At 42.2% G+C, this 23,991-nt stretch overlaps 1 protein-coding gene across 2 annotated transcripts in view; it reads left to right on the forward strand.

The window, feature by feature from the left end:
* TMEM67 (transmembrane protein 67) overlaps nt 1–23,194 on the forward strand; it is a 61,105-nt gene extending 37,911 nt beyond the window's left edge. The window contains exons 14-28 of one of the 2 annotated variants that reach the window (XM_029063309.2): nt 945–1,050; nt 1,509–1,565; nt 1,651–1,749; nt 4,252–4,350; nt 4,648–4,734; nt 6,951–7,050; nt 7,148–7,287; nt 9,360–9,500; nt 13,137–13,217; nt 13,730–13,846; nt 15,377–15,493; nt 15,635–15,739; nt 16,558–16,660; nt 20,674–20,816; nt 22,919–23,194. In XM_029063309.2, the coding sequence (XP_028919142.1) occupies nt 945–1,050; nt 1,509–1,565; nt 1,651–1,749; nt 4,252–4,350; nt 4,648–4,734; nt 6,951–7,050; nt 7,148–7,287; nt 9,360–9,500; nt 13,137–13,217; nt 13,730–13,846; nt 15,377–15,493; nt 15,635–15,739; nt 16,558–16,660; nt 20,674–20,816; nt 22,919–22,999 (1,576 nt within the window). In that variant the 3' untranslated portion in view covers nt 23,000–23,194. Of the gene's footprint in view, nt 1–944; nt 1,051–1,508; nt 1,566–1,650; nt 1,750–4,251; nt 4,351–4,647; nt 4,735–6,950; nt 7,051–7,147; nt 7,288–9,359; nt 9,501–13,136; nt 13,218–13,729; nt 13,847–15,376; nt 15,494–15,634; nt 15,740–16,557; nt 16,661–19,007; nt 19,262–20,673; nt 20,817–22,918 lie in introns of those variants that run through there. The other variant, XM_029063308.2, reaches the window with a different exon arrangement.
* Nucleotides 23,195–23,991: the final 797 nt, after the last annotated feature.

Genomic DNA, 23,991 nt, shown 5'->3' on the forward strand with positions numbered 1-23,991 from the left:
GGATAGAGCATGGATCTGGGAGTCAGAAAGTCATGGGTTCTAATCCCACTTCCGCCACTCGTCTGCTGTGTGACCTTGGTCAAGTCACTTCTCTGAGCCTCAGTTCCCTCATCTGTAAAATGGGGATCGAGACTGTGAGCCCCATGTGGGGAAGAGATTACCTTATATCTACCCCAGTGCTTAGGACAGTGCTTGACACTTAGTAAGCACTTAACAAATATCATTATATTATTAAATTGATTCCACTTTGATTAACAGATTTTTCTATTAAGAAGCTTTTCCCATCTTTCTTACTCAGAACTGTCATTACCAGTACAACCCAGGGTTTAATGTTGGAGCCAAAAAAAGTATGTCCACAGTTCATATCATTTAGAGTTGATTTATGAGAGCAGAGATTGAGCATGTCAGAGCCATTTGTCAGGCAGTTAGCAGTGCATTGCCAACAGAAAAGAAGAGCAGTGGTGAATTATGATAGGTATTTTATGTCTTCATCCCTCTTAATTCATCTTAAACAATTTCGCATATCGACGTAGCGGATAGAACACGGACCTGGGGGTCAGAAGGTCATGGGCTCTAATCCCAGCTCCGCCACTTGTCTGCTGTGTAACTTTGGGCAAGTCACTTCACTTCTCTGTACCCGTTACCTCATCCGTAAAACGGGGATTGAGCCCCACGTGGGACAGGAACGGCGTCCAAGCTGATTTGCTTGTATCCACCCCAGTGCTTCGTTCAGTGCCTGGCACATAGAAAGTGCTTAACAGATACCGTAGATAATATTATAAATGGATAGAATGACATGATTCTCCTCTAAACACCCTGAAGAAGAGATTCTTGTGAGATGACAAAGTGGATAACGATTGTGAGACCCCATTTGCTCTTTATGTTGGTCTTGAACTTGGTGTCTGCAGAGCTTTACCAATTTAAAATATGTTTTCTTTCAACAGCATCCGTCTCGTAACCAACACTCATAAAGGAAACATCTACCCGCCTCTAATCACCATTTTGTACAGCGACGTTCCGGTCAAAAATCCTGAAACCCAGACTGTGATGGTGAGTTCAGCGCTTAGAACAGTGCTCGGCACATAGTGAGCACTTAACAAATGCCATCGTTATTATTATTATTAAGTGAGGCAGGGTCCTGCATGAATGAGTTTATATGTAAATGCCACTATAAATCATTAATTCCTATATGGTTTTTTTTGTTTTGTTTTGGTTTTTTTTAGCTTTTTAGTTTTATCGAGTGCTCAGGATAAGGTAGGCAATTAAAGGGAACCATCATCTAGAAACAGACTTCTGCTTTATGAATGGGAAAACGTTTATTTCCCAAAAGTGAACCACTGAGGCTTTGTTCACAAATAACAGAACCAAAATTATTTAGCAGTTGTAGCGGTAATAATTGGAGTCCATCTCTAGTGATGATGTGTGCTATTTTCTTCTTATGGCCGGGGGAATTCAGAGAGGTGGAGGTCTGAAGGAAAGTGAATTTGTCATTTTGTTTTGAACGTCAGGCTTCTTTCTCGGTCAAATACGAAATGAACCAAGGAGAGGCACGTATCCAAACTGATGTGAGTTGATGAATTTACTAGACTACTTATCGTTTATTGGTGGTTTGTACACATTCTGAGAAGGAATTCATTTCATGTTCTTCAGATTGCATTGGGGGTTTTGGGAGGACTGGCTGTTCTTTGGTCTCTCCTGAAGACTGCAGGATGGAAGAGGCGCATAGGGAGTCCTATGATTGATTTGCAGGTTGGTCATTTTAAAAGTTAATCCAGCTTTTTAAGCTGTTCCCCTAACTCATTTTGGGGGTGTTATTCCATTCCTTTGCTGTGCTTCCACTGGGCTCATAAGACCGCACGGACCAAATTTCTGTGAAGTCTCTTAAGTAAATTTTATGGGTTGTTTGGTGGGATTGCAGTCCATAATTCAGCACTGCTTTTCTTTTTAGTTAGCAGTGTGTTGTTAGCTGCCTGACAGATGGGAACACATCTGCCAACTCTGCTGTATTGTCCTCTCCCAAGCACTTAGTACAGTGGTCCGCACACCCAATAAACCCCTCCACCACTCCCACTGATTGATTCCAACTTCCGTTTACCACTAGTTAACAGGAAGGCCAGATCCTGTGATTAATAGCAAACTAGCCTATTGCTTCTTGATCCTATGTAATAGCTTTGAAAAGAAGTGGGAGGTCCTAATTAAACGCCCTTTGAAATTCAGTCTTTACTGGTTCTGTAATTCCCAGTTTCCTACCAAACTAGTGCTCACCAAAAGCCAAGGGTAATTTCCATTTCGTAGCTTGCCTCCATTTTCTGTCTCCGTTCCTGTGAAGTATGGTGAATATCACTCCAATCAATCAGTGGTACTGATCGATCATTTACGGTGCACAGAACCCCGAACTGAGCCCTTGAGAGAGTATAGAATGACAGATCCGGTAGACACGTTCCCTGCCCAGACCGAGCGGACAGTCTACACTTAGCAGCCATAGCCTGGCTCAGAATTGACGTAGCCTCAGAAGGTCCGGCCTAGTCTTCGATCAATCAGACAATCCATCAGTGGTAATTATTGAGTACTCTTGAGGCAGAGCACTGTACTAAGTGCCTAGGAGGGTACAATAGACATGATCCCTCAAGCAGCTTACAGTGTAAAGGGGGTGACAGACCTTAAAATAAACTTCAGGGAATGGCTCAGTGGAAAGAGCCCGGGCTTGGGAGTCAGAGGTCATGGGTTCAAATCCCCACTCTGCCACTTACTTGTCAGCTGTGTGACTGTGGGCAAGTGACTTAACCTCTCTGCCTCAGTTACCTCATCTGGAAAATAGGGATTAAAACTGTGAGCCCCACGTGGGACAACCTGATCACCCTGTATCTACCCCAGGGCTTAGAACAGTGCTCTGCATATAGTAAGCGCTTAAGAAATACCAATATTATTATTATTATTAAATAAAGGGAAGAAACCAAGTATAAGAATGTGTACCTAAGCCCTGTGGGGTGGGGGTTAAGTATCTGGGAGAGACAGTAATGAGAGGAAATAGAGGGGGGATGAGATATGATTTCATTAGGGCTTTGAAGATCGGGAGAGTGCCGTTCTTCATAACATTTCTAAATTCCACCCTTTCCTCTCCATCGTAATTAGGATACTTATTAAGCGCTTATTATGTGCAAAGCACTGTTCTAAGGGTTGGGAGAGTACAATAAAACAATAAACAGACACATTCCCTGCCCACAGTGTGTTTACAGCCTAGAGACGAGGTTACAGTCAAGGTAGTATTTTGGCCATTAGTCCTGGATTTCAGAAGAAGCTCGAAAGAAAACCTAGACTCCTAAAGTTACGCCCTGGTATTTTACCCAGGATCAATCATGGAGAGGTGCAAGGAAAACAGCTACCTTTTTATTGCATGAGACTTAGATGCTTGTCTCAGAAGTTGCCAAAATACTAAGCAGCAGTCTGATGGTGAACACAAATTTGGGTTGCCTTCCACCATTAGCGAGGTTTTTATGGATAGAGAGACATTTGAATACATGCATATATCATACGGAACTGAAATTTGCCCACCTCCCAGCTGTAATATGTGCTGGGTTGCAATTGCCTGGGCATTCAAAGTCTGCACTATTAAAATTCCAGTTGTCTTGTTCTACGAAGCATTATTTGAAGTCTGTTTCTCAATTAATGGTATTTATGGAGCTCCCATTGTGTGCAGGTCAGTGTACTAAGAGCTTGGGAAAACACTTGCTTATTTATAATTTATTTATGTATATTAATGTCTGTCTCCCTCTCCAGACTGTAACTTCACTGTGGGCAGGGAATGTCTGTCTTATTGTTATATTGTACTCTCCCAAATGCTTAAGTACAGTGCTTGGCACAAAGTAAGCCTTCAACAAATAAGATTGACTGACCATCTGACTGAGAGCGCAATACAGAGTTGGTAGGCACTTTCCCTGCCCACAGTGAGCTTTCAGTCTGGAGGGGGAGACGGACATTAAATAAATAAATTATATGCACATAAATGCTGTGGGGCTGGGGATGGGGTGACTATCCTGTCAGTCATGCCCAAACGGAGCAGATCCAAGTATGTAGATGATGCAGAAGGGGAGGGAGCTGGGGGAAAGAGGGCATAATTGGGGAAGGCCTCTTGGAGGAGAGATGACCTTAATAAGGCTTACGCGAGTGGTGTAACTCACGTAGAGGGGGAGGGAGTTTGACATCTTTCTAGCCACCGTCGCTTTTTAAGTGCTCTAATATTTCTGATTGCAGACTGTTATGAAGTTCTTGATGTACTATGCTGGAGACCTGGCCAATGTTTTCTTTGTCATCACAGTGGGCACAGGTCTTTATTGGCTGATTTTTTTCAAAGTAAGTGAAATTGTCACGTTACGTATATCCGAGTGTTGATTTTTAAAAAAAAATACATTTTTGAAAGAGGGGAGTTGAAAAGTTAATACACTGATTTGAATTTTATTTTATTTTTCCTTTCTGGGCACTTCTGATCAGACAGTTGAGGCAAGTTTTCACCTCCTGTTGTGTGTGCTGTATCTGAGAACTACGGATTCATCACTCCCCTTCACCATTAGCTTTACTCAACAAGTCGTGTTTTAAGAGTAAACTTGACCTACACATCTTGTTTTATCCAGTGGTTGGTTTTCATTGCAGGCACAACGGTTTGTCTCCGTCTTCTTACCGGTACCAGCTCAAGAAGAAAATTTTGTTACGTATGTCGGATGTGCTTTTGCTTTAAAGGTAGATGCTCAAATGGCTGTGTATATATATATGTATGCATATATATGTAAGAAATCTATATATTTTTTAAAAACAACCTGGTAAGGATGCTTGCTAGCAACTAGAAAATCTTTTGCATATGATAAGAGTTTCTGACCAACGAACTCCATTCAACCATTCCTCCTGAAGAGAGGGGAAAGGGTGAGAGAGAGAGAGAGCCAACCTAAAGGAGCTTTGGGATGGAATGGCAGAGGAGACAGAGCTCTCTCTAAAGAGCTCAACGAAAGGCCAGAAGAACTGTCCTGTCGAGAAGCAGCGTGGCCCAGTGGATAGAGCGCGGGCCTGGGAGTCCGAAGGACCTGGGTTCTAATCCCAGCTCTGCCACTTGTCTGCTGCTCTGTGGCCTTGGGCCAGTCACTTCACTTCTCGGTGCCTCAGTTACCTATCTGGAAAATGGGGGTGAAGACTGTGAGCCCCACGTGGGACATGGACTAGGTCCAACTTATCTTGTATCTGTCTCAGCGCTTAGTACAGTGCATTGGAACATAGTAAGTGCTTAACAAATACCATAAAAGAAAAAAACCCAAAAACTGGGCTTCCCAAGGCTGAAGTTTGCATAATAATAATTGTGGTATTAATAATGTTGGTATTTGTTAAGTGCTTACTATGTGCAGAGCACTGTTCTAAGCACTGGGGTAGACACAGGGGAATCAGGTTGTCCCACGTGGGGCTCACAGTCTTAATCCCCATTTTACAGATGAGGTAACTGAGGCCCAGAGAAGTTAAGTGACTTGCCCACAGCCACACAGCTGACAAGTGGCAGAGCCGGGATTTGTTAAGTGCTTACTGTATGCCACGCACTTTACTAATCGCTGGGGCGGATACAAGCAAATCTGGTTGGGCACAGTCCCTGTCCCATGTGGGGCTCACCTTCTCTTGCCCCATTTTCCCAAGATCTTTTCGACCTCCTTTCTCCACCTACCTCCCCCTGTGCTCTTGCGACCCTCCGTTCCATCCATCTTCCCACCAGCACCACTACTTAGCATCCTTAGGGTGCCTATATCTGAGTGTTTATATGCCAACGATCTCCTTTCTAAGTGAAGGGATTGAGAGCCTCGCTCCAATGAAAAGAGAAAAGGAACAGTTTCTAATCAAGACAAGCAACTCTGGGTGATTTCAAGAACATTTATTTTATGTTTCATGAAAAAGTCATGCAATTGATAGTGCTGTCCCACTGCAAAATCACCCTAAATAAAACCCAAGGGGAAAAAAAAACCCCACAATAATTGAAATTGGTAAAACTTAGTCATCTAAGTAAGAGCAAACTTGATCCTGCATTCTGCTAGTGTCTTTGAATCCTAAGACAATCGTCCCTTTATATCCATCACGGATGTGGCATTTAGTAGAATTTGTGTCTAGTTTGGGAGTCTCACAGCGAGTCTCACAGCTTAAGTGAGATATAGAGAAAATAAAAGATCCAGGAAGATGCAATAAAAGCCGAAAAGTTTGGAGAATAAGCCTTATAGATAAGGGCTAAAGGAATTATTAAAAGAAGAATAAGTGTGGGATTTAATCGTGGATTTCAAGAATGTGAAAGATTATTGTAAAGTAGTCTAAAGGAGAGTGATCAGTTGTTCCTCAGTTCTTCCAAGGTTAGAGCAAAAGTGTAAGAAGAGAAGCAGCATGGCCTAGTGGAAAGAGTGGGCCTGGGAGTCAGAGGACTTGAATTCTAATTCCGGCTCTGCCATTGACCTGCTGTGTGACCTTGGACAAGGCACTTACTTCTCTGTGTCTCAGATTCCTTATCTACAAAATGGAATTAATTACCTGTCCTCCTTCATTTTTAGACAGCCAGCCCAATGTGGAATAAGAACCATGTCCCACTTGATTATCTTGTATCTATCCCACTACTAAGTGCTTGGCACAGAGAGAGCACTTAGCAAACATTATTATTATTATGAATATTAGTGTGCCTTAAGTTGTCCAAAGAAATGGAAGAGAGGAATAGCCTCAGACATCTCTTTAAAATCTGTCACATTGAATCCATATTTCCTTTAATAGAGTTGTCCAAGTATACTGTAGAGAAAAGATGCCCCAAATTGAAATATCACGAGTGTAAAAATTTCAGTATGGACAGCTGTATGTTAAGTACTATCCTTGGGTTTGTTGGGTTTTTTTCCCCCAATAACATTTCTAACCAAGTCATTTTTGTGTTTGTATTTGATTGGCATTCTTAGGCTTTGCAGTTTTTGCACAAGTTTATATCCCAACTGACCATCGATATCTTCTTTATTGATTGGGAGCGACCCAAAGGCAAAGTTCTTAAAGCCGTCGAAGGTAATTTAAGTGATCACTTGTATGGCAGTTCTTCGGTTATGCTTTCCAAGTAAAGAAAGGTGAGAGCTTTCTCGTTTGTTTTTCCTGTCCCGAACAGGTGAAGGGGGTGTACGAAGCACGACTGCTCCTGTGAGCATATGGAGGACGTATTTTGTGGCAAATGAATGGAATGAAATTCAGACTGTGAGAAAAATTAACCCTCTCTTTCAAGTGCTTGCCGTCCTCTTCTTTCTGGAGGTATACATAACGCTTAGTACATGATGGGCATCCTGAATACTTCAGTAAATGTTCAGTGACACTGTTTTCAAATCATCCAAAGTTAAAGCAGATCTACCTTGTAAAAGCAACGGTCCCCAGTGCTCCAATGTAACCAAGGAAGAAGGGATTTTTTTTTAGTTTGGCTGAAGCATAGAACATACCTAAAAAGCGGTCCCCGGGATCATAATGAGGTAATAATCAAAAAGCAGCGAGGCCTAGTGGAAGAGCACGGGCCTGGGAGTCAGAGGACCTGGGTTCTAATCCTAACTCCGCCACTTGTCTGCTGTGTGACCGTGGCAAGTCACTTAACTTCTCTGTGCTTCAGTTATCTCATCTGTAAAATAGGGATTAAGACTGTGAGCTCCAAGTGGGACTGTGAGCCACACATCCTAGCAGCCATTTACCTGCTGTCTGACCTTGAGCAAGATACCTTTTCTGTGCCTCAGTTTCTTCATCTACAAAATGGGGACTCAATACCTATTCTTCCTCCTCCTACTAATAATAATAATGATGGTATTTGTTAAGCTCTTACTATGTGCCAAGCACTGTTCTAAGCGCTGAGGGGAATACAAGGTGATCAGCTTGTCCCACATAGGGCTCACAGTCTTAATCCCCATTTTACAGATGAGGTATCTGAAGCCCAGAGAAGTTGTGACTTGCCCAAAGTCACACAGCTGACAAGCGGCGGAGCCGGGATTAAAACCCATGACCTCTGACTCCCAAGCCCATGCTTTTTCCACTGAGCCACAAGACTTTGAGATCCAAGTGGGACTTGGTTATACTGAATCTACCCCAGCGCTTAGTACAGTGCTTGGCATATAGTAACCCTTAGCAAATGCCACAGTTCTTATTATAATTATCATTACTTGGACAGTGTCCAACCAGCGTAGCATGTATCAGCCTTAGTGCTTAGTAGAGTGCCTGGCACATACTAAAAGTTAATAAATATTTTTTAAAAATGATAAAAACACTGCCCAATAACTTCTTAGTCTGTCATTCCCATTGGAAAATAATCTCAGGAATTTTCCCAATTTACAGTCAAAGAAGTCTGAAATTTGAAAATAAATTATCACCTGGTATTTCCTCACTTCACCCTTCCCACACACTTTCCCACTGCAAGAGTTTACTTTTCACTCCTGGAACTACTCTTTTCTGAGAAGAATCCCCGTCTTTTGAGAAACTGTATTAAGGTAGTTTTTATGAAGGTGTTCATAGAGTAGAGTAATAGCATGGCCAAAGCTTCTGGACAGAGGTTTCTCTGTTCTTTATATAAAAAGCTCCAGGACTGGAGATTCCATGAACTCTTTGGAATTCCGTAGCAGGGTTTTAGGTGATCAAAATATCTCTTCTCCGTTGAAGATGCTCACTGCAGAAAATGCATCGTTAGAAGCGTCTATCATCATTTGTGTTTTGTAGTAAGTTTTCATTCAAAGGATTATCTCTTCTTCCTTTGAAGGGAAGTTGACTTGTGAAGAGCTGAATGCCTGTAGAAGTTCTTCGCCTAATGTCTTCAGTGTGCTACCTCTTAATAAGCAAAGGCTTGGTTCTTACATTCTAATTCTGTCGCACATTGCCAGTGCAAGATACGGAGAGGCTAGGTAGGAGTCCTCACCGATTAAAAGTGCCTAATAGCAACAAAACTAATGGTCACCTAAGAAATAGCTGGTGATTAGAGCCTGTACTAATCATAATAATAATGTTGGTCTTTGTTAAGTGCTTACTCTGTGCAGAGCACAGTTCTAAGCGCTGGGGGAGATACAGGGTAATCAGGTTGTCCCACATGAGGCTCACATTCTTAATCCCCATTTTACAGATGAGTAACTGAGGCACAGAGAAGGTAAGTGACTTGCCCACAGTCACACAGCTGACAAGTGGCAGAGCCGGGATTCGAATCTGTTTATAAATAAAAATCCTAAACAATAGTGGTAAAAGCTAATGCCCCCCAAGTCCCTCCGATACCTGTATGACTCAGAACGCGTGATTTCTGGAAAATTTTTCACAACGCGGAAACATTTTTCAGGTTCCAACGATTATCTGTTTTGTATTTTTAGGTTGTCGGATTCAGCAATTTGGCTTTAATGGATTCGTCATCTAATCTTACGAGAAGCGCAGATAGCTACATAGCTCCTTCTAGCCGTATTTTGCGATACGCTGTGTCTACTGCCCTGTGGCTAGCCATCGCCGTGATACAGGTTTGTGCGTATTTTATTCTGAAAATGACACTGTCTCTCAAATACAGGTATACCTCACAGTAGAGCCATAACATATTCATCAAAAATTAATCAGTGGTCTTTATGGAGGGCATACCACGCAAAGCACTGTACTAAGCACTTGAAAAAGTAAAATACAACAGAGTTAGTAGACGGGATCCCTACCCACAAGGAGCTTACAGTCTACAGGGAGGTAGCATGACCGCTGTATTATGGGGTACGTTGTCCCGGAGAATTGTAGGTTATGAATTATCAGTTCCAGAACATCTGGAAAAGCTACCTGAAATTCTTTTACATACAGATGTTCTGTAAAATTAAATACCACTAAGTTATTATTCAATTTCCATTAAAGTTATTCAGCACATCATATCACAATATCAACTAAATAAAGAATCACAAGATGATGATTAGAAGCAGCGTGGCTCAGTGGAAAGAGCACGGGCTTTGGAGTCAGAGGTCATGGGTTCGAATCCTTGCTCGGCCACTTGTCAGCTGTGTGACTTTGGGCAAGTCACTTAACTTCTCCGTGCCTCAGTTACCTCATCTGTAAAATAGGGATTAAGACTGTGAGCCCCACGTGGGACAACCTGATTCCCCTGTGTCTACCCCAGCGCTTAGAACAGTGCTCGGCACATAGTTAGCGCTTAACAAATACCAACATTATTATCATTATTAGTCTTCCCAGGAGGATGCAGAGCTACGCGTTGACTGCCAGAGTGGTTTTTCAGCCTTAGTGAAAAATAGCTTCCATTGGGCCGAATAAATGCCTTATAGTTAACTAAAACCATCTAAGCAATCAGTCAATCATTAATGTTAAGTGTTTTCTGTACACAGTAAGCACATAATATTATTGACTGCCTAGAAGGCCTTAGTTATGCTGTACAAGCACTGTACAGGTAAATAAATTCCAGATATTCACGTAAGTGTTGTGGGGTTGAGGGTGGGGTGACTGTCAAGTGTTCAAAGGGTACAGATCCAAATGTACAGGTGATGCTGAAGGGAGAGGGAGTCGGGGAAAAGAGGGTTTAACGAGGAAAAGTCCCCTCCAGGAGGCTTTCTTGGAGGGAGGAGATGCGATCTTAATAAGGCTTTGAAGGTTGAGAGAGTGGTGGGTTGGCATATATGGAGAAGGAGGGAGCTCCAGGCCAGAGTAAGGAGGTGGCGAAAGGGTCAGTGGCGGGATAGACGAGACGGAGGCTCCGTGAGCAAGCTGCTGCTAGAGGAACAAAGTGTGTGGGCTGGGTAGTAGTAATCAGTGAGGTGAGGTTGGAGGGAGGGAGCTGATCAAGTACTTTATAGCCAAAGGAGAGGAATTTCCGTTTGATAATAATAATAATAATAATGTTGGTATTTGTTAAGCGCTTACTATGTGCCGAGCACTGTTCTAAGCGCTGGGGTAGACATAGGGGAATCAGGTTGTCCCACGTGGGGCTCACAGTCTTCATCCCCATTTTACAGATGAGGGAACTGAGGCACAGAGAAGTTAAGTGACTTGCCCACAGTCACACAGCTGACAAGTGGCAGAGCTGGGATTCGAACTCATGAGCCCTGACTCCAAAGCCCGTGCTCTTTCCACTGAGCCACGCAGAGGATGGGCAACACCTGGAGGTTCTTGAGGAGGGAGGTGTGGTGGACCGAACCCTCTTTTAGAAAAATGATCCAGACAGCAGAGTTAAGTATGGGCCGGAGAGGGGAGAAGCAGTAGGCAGAGAGGTCAGCAAGGAGGCAGATGCAAGAGTCCATGTGGGGTAAGATAGGTGCTTGAATCATTCATTTAATAGTATGTATTGAGCGCTTACTATGTGCAGAGCACTGTACTAAGCGCTTGGAATGGACAGTTTGGCAACAGATAGAGACAGTCCCTGCCCAATGACAGGCTCACAGTCTAAGCGGGGGGAGACAGACGTATAAAAACAAGACAACATCGTCACGATAAATAGAATCAAGGGGATGTACACCTCATTAATATAATAAATCAGGTAATAAATAATATATACAAATGAGCACAGTAGGGCGGGGAGGGGAAGGGGGAGTAGTAGAGGGTGGGAAGGAGAGGGAAGGGGGGAAGCAGTTTGGATGGAGGGGGAGGGTGGATTTTGGCAACGTTAGGAAGGTAGAATCTACGGGATTTGGTGACGTTGAATATGTGGGTTGAATAAGAGAGAGGAGTGGAGGATAATGCCAGGGTTACTGGCTTGTGAGACAGGGAAGATAGTGGTATTTCTACACTGATAGGAAAGACAGGGGTCGATAGGGTTTGGGTGGGAAGATATGGAGTTTTCTTTTGGACGTGTTTAGTTTGAGGTGTCGGCGGGACATCCAGGTAGAGATATCCTTAAACCCCTGTGTACACCTTTGAACTCCTAGAAAGCAGCGTGGCCTATGGAAAGAGCCCAGGCTTGGAGTCAGAGGCCCTGGGTTCTAATCCCGCCTCCACCACTGGTCTGCTCTGTGACCTTGGCACTGTACTCTGGGGTAGATACAAGGTTGGTTGGATGGCCCACATGGGGCTCACAGTCTTAATCCCCATTGTATAGAGGAGGTCGCTGAGGCACTGAGAAGTGAAGTGACTTATCCAAGGTCACACAGCAGAAAGGCGGAGGAGCCAGGATTAGAGCCGGACTCCCAAGCCAGTACTGTATCTCCTAGGTCACGCTGCATCCCTAAATTCATTGGCTTTCTTCAAAGTGCATGCAAGCATTGATGATTAAAGCTATATTTGTTCACATATGAACTTCACATATGTTGGGAAGCAGCGTGGCTCAGTGGAAAGACCTCGGGCTTCGGCGTCAGAGGTCATGGGTTTGATTCCCGGCTCTGCCACTTGTCAGCTGTGTGACTGTGGGCGAGTCACTTCACTTCTCTGTGCCTCAGTTACCTCATCTGTAACATGGGGATTAACTGCGAGCCTCACGTGGGACAATCTGATTACCCTGTATCTATCCCAGCGCTTAGAACAGTGCTCTGCACATAGTAAGCGCTTAACAAATACCAACATTATTCTCTTACCCAATTGAAGGCATGTTTTATAGTGATCAGAAATTCTCAACAGAATTGGGCCTGGGCTTGGGTCAAAAATTAACCTAAAATCAGAATGAATAACCCAAATGATTTGGTTTGAAACTCTAAGAAGCATTTGAGATGTGGTATTTTTGTTAAGCGCTTACTATGTGCAAAGCACTGTTCTAAGCGCTGAGGGATACAAGGTGATCAGTTTGTCCTACGTGGGGCTCACAGTTTTAATCCCCATTTGACAGATGAGGTAACTGAGGCACAGAGAAGTTAAGTGACTTGTCCAAGGTCACACAGCTGACTAGCGGCGGAGCCGGGATTAGAACCCGTGATCTCTGACTCCCTGAAGCGCTCTTTCCACTGAGCCACGCTGCTTCTCCAGCAGCGTGTAAAGCCGGGCTTCCTTAAGTATTCTTAAGATCCTTTCTCATCTTCTAAGGAGGAATCAGAAATGATAACTGGGATTCCACGAACCCGGTGGGAGCCATTCTGAATATTGCAGTTTCTCACTTACAACTTCCATACTCTTCAGCTGACTGCACTTTAGCTATTTAAGGAAATTAAAAGGCGGAGACTATTAAGTATAAACTTGATTTAATGTTTCAGATCGGGTTCTTTGCTATCTTTTTTGAGAGATTCGTGGAAGATAAAATAAGACAATTTGTTGATTTGTGCTGCATGAGCAATGTGAGTACCTTTTAGCCTTATCTTTGTCGAGAGTACTTTTCATCTCAGTAAACTAGAGATGAAAGGGGTTGGGAATTAATAAATTTTCAGTGCTTCTCCGTTAACTGTTCATTCTACACATAATTAAAATTGACAAGGAATTATATTTCCACAAATAATTATCCATTCCAAGTGACTGTTCAGATGCCCTCGTTTTGTATGGTTTTGTTTTGTATGGTTTTGTGATTTAAGGCCTGATTTTTAGTAACATCTCTTTTCCCCTCCCATAATCCTAGCACGTAGTACCTTGCACAAACCCTTTGACACCCTTCAATCAATTATATATTTTTAAAATTTTCTACTGGGTCAAGTTTTATTTTCAAATATTTCTCAAAAGCCTTTTGCAACTTTTTTTTAACCTCTTGTATAGCATTTTCTATTTACTTGATAACTATTCAGGGACAGGATTTCTATAAGGAATTAAAAAAAAAATGTGGATATTAACCCGTTGGTTTTTTCCCCCTACCTTGCAGATTTCAGTATTTCTCTTATCACACAGATGTTTTGGTTATTATATACATGGTCGATCTGTACATGGACATGCAGATACCAATATGGAAGAAATGAATATGAATTTAAGGAGAGAAGCGGTATGAAAAAATAGTACCAAATATTTGTAATCCTTTTCTTTTTATAGTGAGTAGGAAGGGATGGTCTCTCTTGGTCTGTAGGTTATTATACCATGCCTGCAGAAGAGAAGAAAAATTGAACTGTAGAGATTCTAATATTGGTAAATGATGTCTTTGCTGCTGCACAGACTGATTTCCAAACCTTTGGAACTTCAATTTATTTCCAGCATTACTAGTTTACATACCCATCATTGAGATAAATATTTTTGAATCATATTTAAATTCTTAAGCAATGTTTTTGTTCTTTCATATGAAGTGGCATTTCTATCTATATTATTGTTCAGTTTTTAAAGACGTTTGAGAGTAAAATATGCATAAGTTGCTGCTTATACACCAGTGAACTTATACATTGTCATTTGTTTTGGTATGAGGGTTCACAAAAGTATTTCTCACGTTAAACTGTAGCTTTTCACAAAACCAGGAAGGAGCGTGGCCTAGTGGAAAGAACACGGGCCTTGGGAGTGAAAGGACCTGGATTCTAATCCTGGATCCACCACGTGTCTGCTGTGTGACCGTGGGCAAGTCGTCTAACTTCTCTGTGCTTCAGCTACCTCATCTGTAAAATGGGAAATAAGACTGTGAGCCCTTTAGGAGACAGGGACTGTGTCCAAACAGATTTCCCTGTATCTGCCAAAGCACTTAGTACAGTGCCTGGCACATAATAAGTGCTTAACAAATACCATAAAAAATGTAGAGACATTTCAGAAGAGCTAGTTCTGAGAGAATCAATCATCAGATTTCATGAATGCTTACAGTGTGCAGAGCACTGCACTAAATGCTTGGGAGAGTACAGTAGAACAGAGTTGGTAGACATTTTTTGCCTACAAGGGATCTTACAGTCTTTAGGGGAAGAATCTCTCTATTCAAATCAAAATCCTACTGAAATGGTACGGCTAAATTTATTTGGCATGTTAATGTGAAAAAATCTTCAGCCATGCTATAGTATGAGATTTTGAGGCTTTTCTCCAAAGTGGTCATCTTTCAAGAGAAAAGGAAGATAAAAATAAATTGTATTTTTAAATTACAATTAATTTAGGAAATAGGATGAAATATTTGTTAAATATTGTTTAATGGAAACAATCTAAATTTTTGTCAAAATTTGCCTAGCACTAATTTTAGTTTACAGACTTTTTCTCTGTGCATCTGAAAGGAGAAGGGTTAAAAAAGAGAGAGAAAAACCAGTCCCCTGTAAAAAAGCTTTCAAATTGAATGCACAGTTTGCAAAATGAAAATGAAGGTTTGGGTTGAAATCTGATAGAGGAACTCGATCAGTGAACAACTGAAGATTTCTCAAACTAGACCAAAATATTCCTTTGATAAACTGAATAAAAATGTCTTGGACTAGAAAAACAAGATCTACTAGGACCAGAGATTTAGAATGAAACTGAATTCCTAATAAAGAAAAAATGCTATCCCTTTTTGAGGATCTTCAGTGAGGTCGTGCATTTTACAAATTTATCAGTCTCAATGTCAATTATTTCAATTGTGCAGGAAAACCTTTGTAGCCAAAGAGGCTTGCTTCCCAGCACAGATGGCCAGACATTTCAGATTTCCATTTCAAACAAGATGAGACAGCATTATGATAAAATTCATGAAACTCTAATGAGGGTAAGTATGACTATAATTTATGCATCGTACACACACATCTATCCGTCTATATATAATTATGGTATATCTTAGTATGTTATTTAATAAAATTAAAACTCCAGAAGCATATTGAGCCCATCTAACTCACTCTTTTCTTTTTAGAAAAATGGCCCATCTAGGCTCTTGAGTTCTTCCGCAACTTCTTTTGAACAGAGTATTAAAGCATATCATACCATGAATAAGTTCCTTGGCTCATTCATAGATCACGTATGTATTTGCGGTTTTTTAATGTTGAAATAAAAATGGTACTGTGCAAGTAAAATGACTGAACTGATGGTGCCAGAAATGGAGATGTATTAAAAATGTTTTTAGGATGTTTGCTTTACTTCTAAAAATTTACCTAAAGAATGGGTAAAGATTGGATTTTTAAAATATTAACTAGATATTAACTAGACAAGGATAGAGATGATCAAAATAAAATGTCGGGGTGAGTTCTGTCCATCAGAAAAAGATATGATCTTTTTTTTCCTAGATTTAAAAAGAAAAATCTGTCCTACTTGTTCTCAGGGCCCAAAAATATTTTGCACATTGTTGTTCATCATTTACCTTATTTTCTTTCACATTTCATGGCTTCTCCAATGATCTCCCATCTATTTCTAGCTTCCATTCTTTAAGATAGCTTTCTGTGGGCCAGGATCTGAGGCTGAATTATTATCCTGGTACCTAGTGTTTCTAATACTTAGTAGAGTCCTTTGCTCCAAGTATAATAAATATAGTCAATTCCCCTGTAACATGGGGATTATGTGGCTAAAGGACCACACGTTGCAAAAACTGGCATCGTATTCCTCACACCTTGACGAGCACCGAGCTCAAAGGCAAAACCGTTTCTTCTGGCATCGCGTTGCGTAGTATGCAAGCAGACCTGAGTTGTGGGAAGAAAGAACTGGGTCGTGGAAAGAATGTTCCCTAATTCCTCCATAGCAGTCTATCCAAAACACATTGTGTAAATACAGGCTAAGGAGTAACTTTAATAATTGGTTAAACTTAATTTAGCTCACCCAAAAACTATCTTCCCTGTTTCTTAGGTCCATAAAGAAATGGATTATTTTGTGAAAGACAAACTGCTCCTAGAACGAATTCTTGGTATGGAGTTCATGGAACCGATGGAAAAAAGCATCTTCTACAATGGTATTTTTCTCTCTCCTTCGATGCACTTTATTTTCTCATATAAAGTTTCCCCCGTAGCGCATTGACTGCAGCTCACTATTCTCAATTTATTTCCTGCTTGGTAATTTCTGGATACTGTACAATGTGTGGCATATCTAACCAGCTTATTTGGCGAGAAAGAAAACTCTAGTAATTAATGAAAGGGAGTTGGTTCCTTGTCAGCTTTTGTCATTGTGAAATTAGGACAAGTTTTACTGTGGAAATTTTCATTTGAGAAGATAATTTTTCTCCCTGAAATGCTGTCAAATGGGATTTTGCACGGGAAGAAGACCAAACTGGGCAACCCGAAAATAAGTCTTAGCAGCCAAAGAATTTGAAATTCCATGAATTGAATTGAATTGAGATTCCTGGGCTGCCAAATTGCCACCTTACTCATGGCTCTGGCTTTGAAGATGAAAAACGGAGTACTTTATGTCTCTCAGTTTCTGACTAAAAGGGGAAGAAGTTTCTCAATGTCAGCCCTGTATTTCGGAAAGCAATAAATACAGGTTCCACATCAAATTCAAGTTTGTTCATTGAATTCATTTCCAGGTTGCCAAAATGTTTGGTCCTTTTCTCACAACAGTGAGAGCTCTTTTCTTAGCAGATAACCTACAGCGGGATTAAAAGCAAGGTTACCGATTCCTCTGGGGATCACCAGTCACGGGTAAAAGTTTAACAAGGGAGACACAGTTCCTCCATATTTTCCTATCTGTGGACCGTCTTTAGTCCATTTATGCCCCTTCCGCATTGTATAAGAGCATATACATGTGTTGGTACCAGTAGAGAGGCAGCTAGAAACTGCATGGCCATATGGTTAGAGCACAGGCCTAGTAGTCAAAAGGACCTGGATTCTCATCCCGGCTCTGCTGCTCGTCTGCTGTGTGACCTTGGGCAAGTCACTTAACTTCTCTGCGCCTCAGCTACCTCAGCTGTGAAATGGGGATTAAAAGTGTGAGCCCAACGTGGGGCAGGGACTGCATCCAACCTGATTTGCTTGTATGTATCCCAGCGTTTAGTACAGTACCTGGCACATAGTAAGTGCTTAACAAGTGTCACTATTATTATTACTCTTAATAATAATAACTCTGACACAGTGTGTTTTGCCATATTCACAACCCATACCCCTGTCACTTTGCCTATTCTCCTTCCTTGATCATCTTCAGTTTGGGATGGCAAAGTAAATTAGAGTACTTGTTAAGCACTCACTATGTGCCAAGCTCTATTCTAAGTGCTGGGGTAGATACAAGGTAATCAGGTTGGACATAGTCCCTGTTCCACATGGGGCTCACACTCTTAATCCCCATTTTACAGATGAGGTAACTGAGGAGCTCTGCTTGGTCCTTAAGCTTAAAGTTCTGAAAATGTGGCATTCCTGCCCAATCCTGGGCTCACTGACCCTCGGATATTCGCGACAGGGTGTGGGAGTAGTGAGCCCGGGCTTGGGAGTCAGAGGATGTGGGTTCTAATCCCGGCTCCGCCACTTGTCTGCTGTGTGGCCTTGGGCAAGCCGCTTTTCTGTGCCTCAGTTACCCCATCCGTAAAATGGGGATGAGGACTGTGAGCCCAAAGCAGAACAACCTGATTACTTTGTATCTACCCCAGCGCTTAGAACAGTGCTTGGTGTATAGTAAGCGCTTAACAAATACCATAATAATAATTATCTGCATAAGAGGCGCTTGGTTGGATGACAAATTCATCTGGGCATCCAATCAGTTCTCCTAGTCCCTAGTAGAAGGGCTTGAATTATTATTAATAATAATAATAATAATGGTATTTGTTAAGCGCTTACTATGTGTCAGGCACTGGGGTAGATACAAGGTAATCAGGTTGGACACAGTCCTTATTCCATGGGGCTCAGTCTTAATCTCCAGATGAGGTGAGTGGGGCCCAGAGAAATGAAGTGACTTGCCCAAGGTCATACAGCAGACAAGTGGCAGAGCTGGAATTAGAACCCATGGCCATGAACCTATATCCACTAAGCCACGCTGCTTCTCAATTACGACCAACCATGGTGCTGCCTTTCCCTGCCAGTAATAACAATAATAATAATAATGTTGGTATTTGTTAAGCGCTTACTACGTGCAGAGCACGGTTCTAAGCTCTGGGGTAGATACAGGGTAATGAGATTGTCCCACGTGGGGTTCACGTTTTTTTATGTGATGCAGTCAGGCACCACCACCCCCGTATGTCTATTCCACGGCGATGGAGTCCCGGGTGCCGTCCCTCTGACCAGGCAGTGGCCCCGGTCCGGGGGTCGTCCCTGCCTCAGTCCGCTGCTAGCCCCAGGGAATCTTGTTTTTGTCTTTTGTTTTTTTTAAATGAAAAGGAAACCAAGACAAGCCTTCTCGATTGATGTCCTCTTCCCACCCCAGGGCAGAGCCACGTGATCCGGGCTCTGAGGAGGAGCCGTGGGTGCTTTCCCCACCCTGGCCGGAGCCAGGAGCAGTTGGACCACCGGTGGCACGAGCCCTCCCCAAGAGCCAGGGGCCGGGAGGAAAATGCATGAATGCACCTCTGGTGGGCAGTCCCTGCCTCCTGATGCACATACCCTGATGATGATAATTACGGTGATGGTATTTGTTAAGCTCTTACTATGTGCCAAGCACTGTTCTAAGCACTGGGGTAGATAAAGGGTGATCAGGTTGTCCCACATGGGGCTCACCCTTTTAATCCCCATTTTACAGATGAGGTAACTGAGGCCCAGAGAAGTGCAGTGATTTGCCCAAGGTCACACAGCAGACAAGTGGCAGAGCCAGGGTTAGAACCCATGTCCTCTGACTCCACTACGCCACGCTGTTTGAAGTGAAGTGACTTGCCCAAGGTCACCCAGCGGACAAGGGGCAGAGCTGGGATTAGAACCCAGGTCCTTCTGCCTCCCAGGTCCGTGCTCTATCCACTAGGCCGTGTCGCTGGTGACCCACACACCCACAATCAGCCCGGCTCCCTTCCTCCTAAGGAGCTTCGTGGAAAATCCCACCTCCCTTATCCCTGGCGCCTGCCCCCGGTCGGAAGATCGGTAGCCTTCATAATTTAAGCTATGAAGACAGCCAATCAGGAGACATCATAAACCACTCGTTGATCTTTCAAAGTCTTGAAAGATTTTGCTTTATTAGCATCCCGTAGCACAAAAAGTGCCAATCCATCATGAAATCACCTTCAACTGTAACTCAATGACTTAGCAGTTTACTTGATAATTTCCCTCTTCTTTTGCACATGTCACCCATTTAACTGTTTCAGAGTGTTCTGGTCTGATTGGCTTCACCCGTGGATAATTTAGCATGTATGTTTCAAATTTTGGGAAAGAGCACTATTTTTGGATAATAAACCCAATACCCTGACCGCCTTTATTAATAATAATAATAAAAAGAAGAAGAATTGTGGTATTTAAGTGCTTACTCCGTGCCAGGCATTGTACTAAACACTCAGGTGGAGACAAGCAAATTAACTTGGACACAGTCGTTCATTCAAAAGTATTTATTGAGTGCTTACTGTGTGCAGAGCACTGTACTAAGCGCTTGGAATGCCCAGTCCCATATGGGGCTCACAGGCTTTCAGGCCATTGCAATCCAACATCCTCATTCTAAATATCTAGCCTTTGAAGCATTGGTATATTTTGCTACCTTTTCCTAGAACTTAGTTTGCTCTCCTTCACTCACGTAAATGTCATCGCCCTACTCAGGTATTGGTCTTGTAAAACCTATCTTCTCTAATTTAATTTTTAGCTGAAAGGCAGTTTGTGCAAAGTCTTGTTAAAATCTGCTTTAAAGTTAATAACTTGTGATTCGAGGGGTTGTCGAGAAGGAATGTTTTTAATCAAAATGTTTTATTTTGTTTTTTAGCATTTACAGTTTTTCTCTGGGGCTTGTTTTCCTTTGCCTGGAACCTCAGCTTTTCTTAAGAACCTACACCTCAAGAATTGAATCGAAAATTTTGCTTACTCTTAAAAAGAATTCCAATTCATGTTGTATAAAATGGTGTTTTGTTTTTCACAGATGAACGTTATTCTTTCAGCCATGTGCTCTATTATGGAAATGAAGCTACCCTTCTCCTTTTCGATATACTGTTTTTCTCCGTGGTGGATTTGGCTTCCCAGAATTTTGTCTTAGCGGCCCTCCTCACGTATTTACAGCAGGAGGTAAAGATAAAGATTTTATATCACAGATTTCCCTACGTAATACTGAAGAATTTAAAATGAGTTTTCTTTCGGTTAGGAAATGGGGTCCAATTTAGGTGTGTCTGGCCAGGCAGGGAACGTGTCCGTTTATCATGTACTCTCCCGAGTGCTTAGTACAGTGCTCAGCATACGGTAAGCGCCCAATAAATCCGATTGACTGAGTGGCTGAAGATTAGGAGCCTGAAGGGTCAGCAGAATGGATTGCCAGTTCCCCTTAGCGTAGCCTGTCACCGCCATCTCATCCTTCTCTCAAAGAAGACGTGCAAAAGTCGGGGTGCGGTGGAGGTGGAGGTGGTCTCTGGTCCCCCATTCTCCTAATACCAGGAGCAATTGGCATCAGCAGGGCGAAACAGATCTGGTGACACATTTAAGGACTTTGAACTTAGATCCTATGGGACCGTGTCTAGTAGAGAGCTTAGTAGAGTGCTCTGCTCACAGCATTCGATAAACCCAATTGATTGATTGATCGATTATCACTTCCACCACTTTGATAAATCAGATATCCAGTTTCACCGAGGACCCAGGATTCGGTCACCACCCCCAAGCCACCCTAGGGTGAAATGTTCCAAAATGTTTTTGAGAAGCAGTGTGGCCTCGGAGTCAAAGGACCTGGGTCCTAAGCCCAGCTCTGCCACTTGTCTGCTGAGTAACCCTGTGTAAATCATTTAACTTCTCTGTGCCTCAGTTATCTCATCTGTAAAATGGGAATTAAGTCTGTGAGCCCCATCTGTCCAACCTGATTACCTCAAATCTACTCCAGCAGTTAAGTACAGTGCTTAACACACAGTAAGTGCTTAAAGAATACAATTATTATTATGATGTTTTTTTCTCTTCCATTCCCAATGAAATACTTGCCTACTTTCAATTCTGAAACATGGCGATCCGTTCACCAAAAGGTTAGCCATGTATACATTTTAAAGGTTATGAATTTATCTAATATAATGTGTTTTTGACATATGAATATAATCATTTCTGTTGCTCATATTGTTTTCAAAGCTGCATGGTGTTTTGTTTTTTTTAATGGTATTTGTTAAGTGATTAATGTGTGTCGGGCATTGTACTAAGCACTGGGCTAGGCTAAAGCTAATCAGGTGGGATGTAATCCAAGTCCTTCATGAGGCTCACAATCCCCATTGTACAGATTCATTCATTCAATAGTATTTATTGAGCGCTTACTATGTGCAGAGCACCGTACTAAGCGCTTGGAATGTACAAATCATGAGTTCGAATCCCAGCTCTGCCACTTGTCGGCTGTGTGACTCTGGGCAAGTCACTTAACTTCTCGGTGCCTCAGTTCCCTCATCTGTAAAATGGGGATGAAGACTGTGAGCCCCACGTGGGACAACCTGATTCCCCTATGTCTACCCCAGCGCTTAGAACAGTGCTCGGCACATAGTAAGCGCTTAACAAATCCCAACATTATTATTACAAATCGGTAACAGAGACAGTCCCTGCCCTTTGACGGGCTTACAGTCTAGTCGGGGGAGACAGACAAGAACAAGATGAGGTAACTGAAGCACAGAGAAGGTAAATGACTTGCCCAGGGTTACACAGCAGACAAATCTCGGAGCGGGAATTAGAACCCAGGTCCTCTGATTCCTTGGCCCGTGCTCTGTCCATTAGGCCGTGCTGCTTCTCGTATTCAGGTTCTCTCCATATTAAATTCCAGACGGAATGTACCTTGTTAGACAGATACTCACCTAAAGGTAGAAAAATGAAAAAGAGTGCTCAGAAAGACACAATTGAAATGAATCCTTCAGACTCCTGCAGGCACAAGAGTCTAGATTGAACCTTGTATGACGTGAAATGAATTAGTTCTGTCACATCTATTGAGAAAGGAAAGCTCTTGACATTGTTTAGAGGGGGGATGATATGAATATTCGATTCACTTCTGTGCATCTGATCAATTAAAACTAGAGATCTTTCTAAATGAGACTGAATCGTATTCCAGATCTTCAGAAGATGACGGTAAATAATGCAATTATTAGAAACGCTCAGAATCTAATTACTTGATTTTTCTATATTGTTCTTTCTGAAATTTTGTTGATTTTTTTCTTTTTCAGATTTTTAGATTTGTCCGTAATATAGTAGGTCGGAGGAATTTGGCTTCCAAAACCTTGGTGGACCAAAGATTTCTCATTTAATTCATTAAGTGGAGCAATGCAGCATTTAGTCCAGTGTTAATCGTGACACACAAGTCATGACCTTTAGGTCGGTTTGTCGATGTTTTAAATGTTAATGTCAGTGATCGTTTTTTATTCTTTTTTGTGTGGTATAAAAATATAATGTTGTTGACCTATACATTTTCATAAATTTTCAAATTGTCTAAAGAGTGGTGAATATGCATAGAGGCCGATTTATTTGAAAGTAACGTCCTGATGAGTTAAATAAGGTACATCTCCCTGGGATTTAAATCCGTACCTTACATTCAGAGAGTCAATCAGTCAGTGGTACTTACTGAGTGCTTACTGCGTGCAGAGCACTGTGCTAAGTTTCTGGAAGATTCCTGCCCACAAGGAGTTTACAATCTAATGGGGATATTAGTGAATTAATGGACTTAAATCAGAGTACATTTTAGTATTACAAGAGTTCCTGATTTTGTCCACGCAGTCTTCCAAAATCGTTTCACCCGAGGACCACTAAAATTTCAGTCTAGTAAATATATTCAATCAAATTATATTAAAGATTCTTTGGAGGTTTCAAATTGCATTGTTGCTAATATTACCTTGAGGTGGTAGAAAACCTTTTTTAGTCCCAAGAGTTTTCACATCAACAATTAGTACAGGGCTCTGCACACGGTAAATGCTCAATAAATATCGTCGATCGGTCGATTGGTAGATCGGTTATCTCACTTCACCCTCCCAGCATCACTGTGAGTTACAGGGAGCCAGGTGTTATTTTACACTCACACAAGCAAACGCACACACACAGGCACAGAGAAGCAGCACGGGCTGATTGAAAGAGCTCAGGCCTTGGAGTCAGGAGTCCTGGGTTCTAATCCCGGCTCTGCCAATTGCTTGCCGTGCGGCCTCGAGCAAGTCATCTGACCTCTCTGTGCTGCAGTCGCCTCAACTGTAAAATGGGGACTCGATACCCGTTCTCCCTCCTACTTAGACTGTGAGCTCCACGTGGGACA

The sequence above is a fragment of the Ornithorhynchus anatinus genome, chromosome 4 (genome assembly GCF_004115215.2).
Source record: "Ornithorhynchus anatinus isolate Pmale09 chromosome 4, mOrnAna1.pri.v4, whole genome shotgun sequence".
Taxonomy (NCBI): Eukaryota; Metazoa; Chordata; class Mammalia; order Monotremata; family Ornithorhynchidae; genus Ornithorhynchus; species Ornithorhynchus anatinus.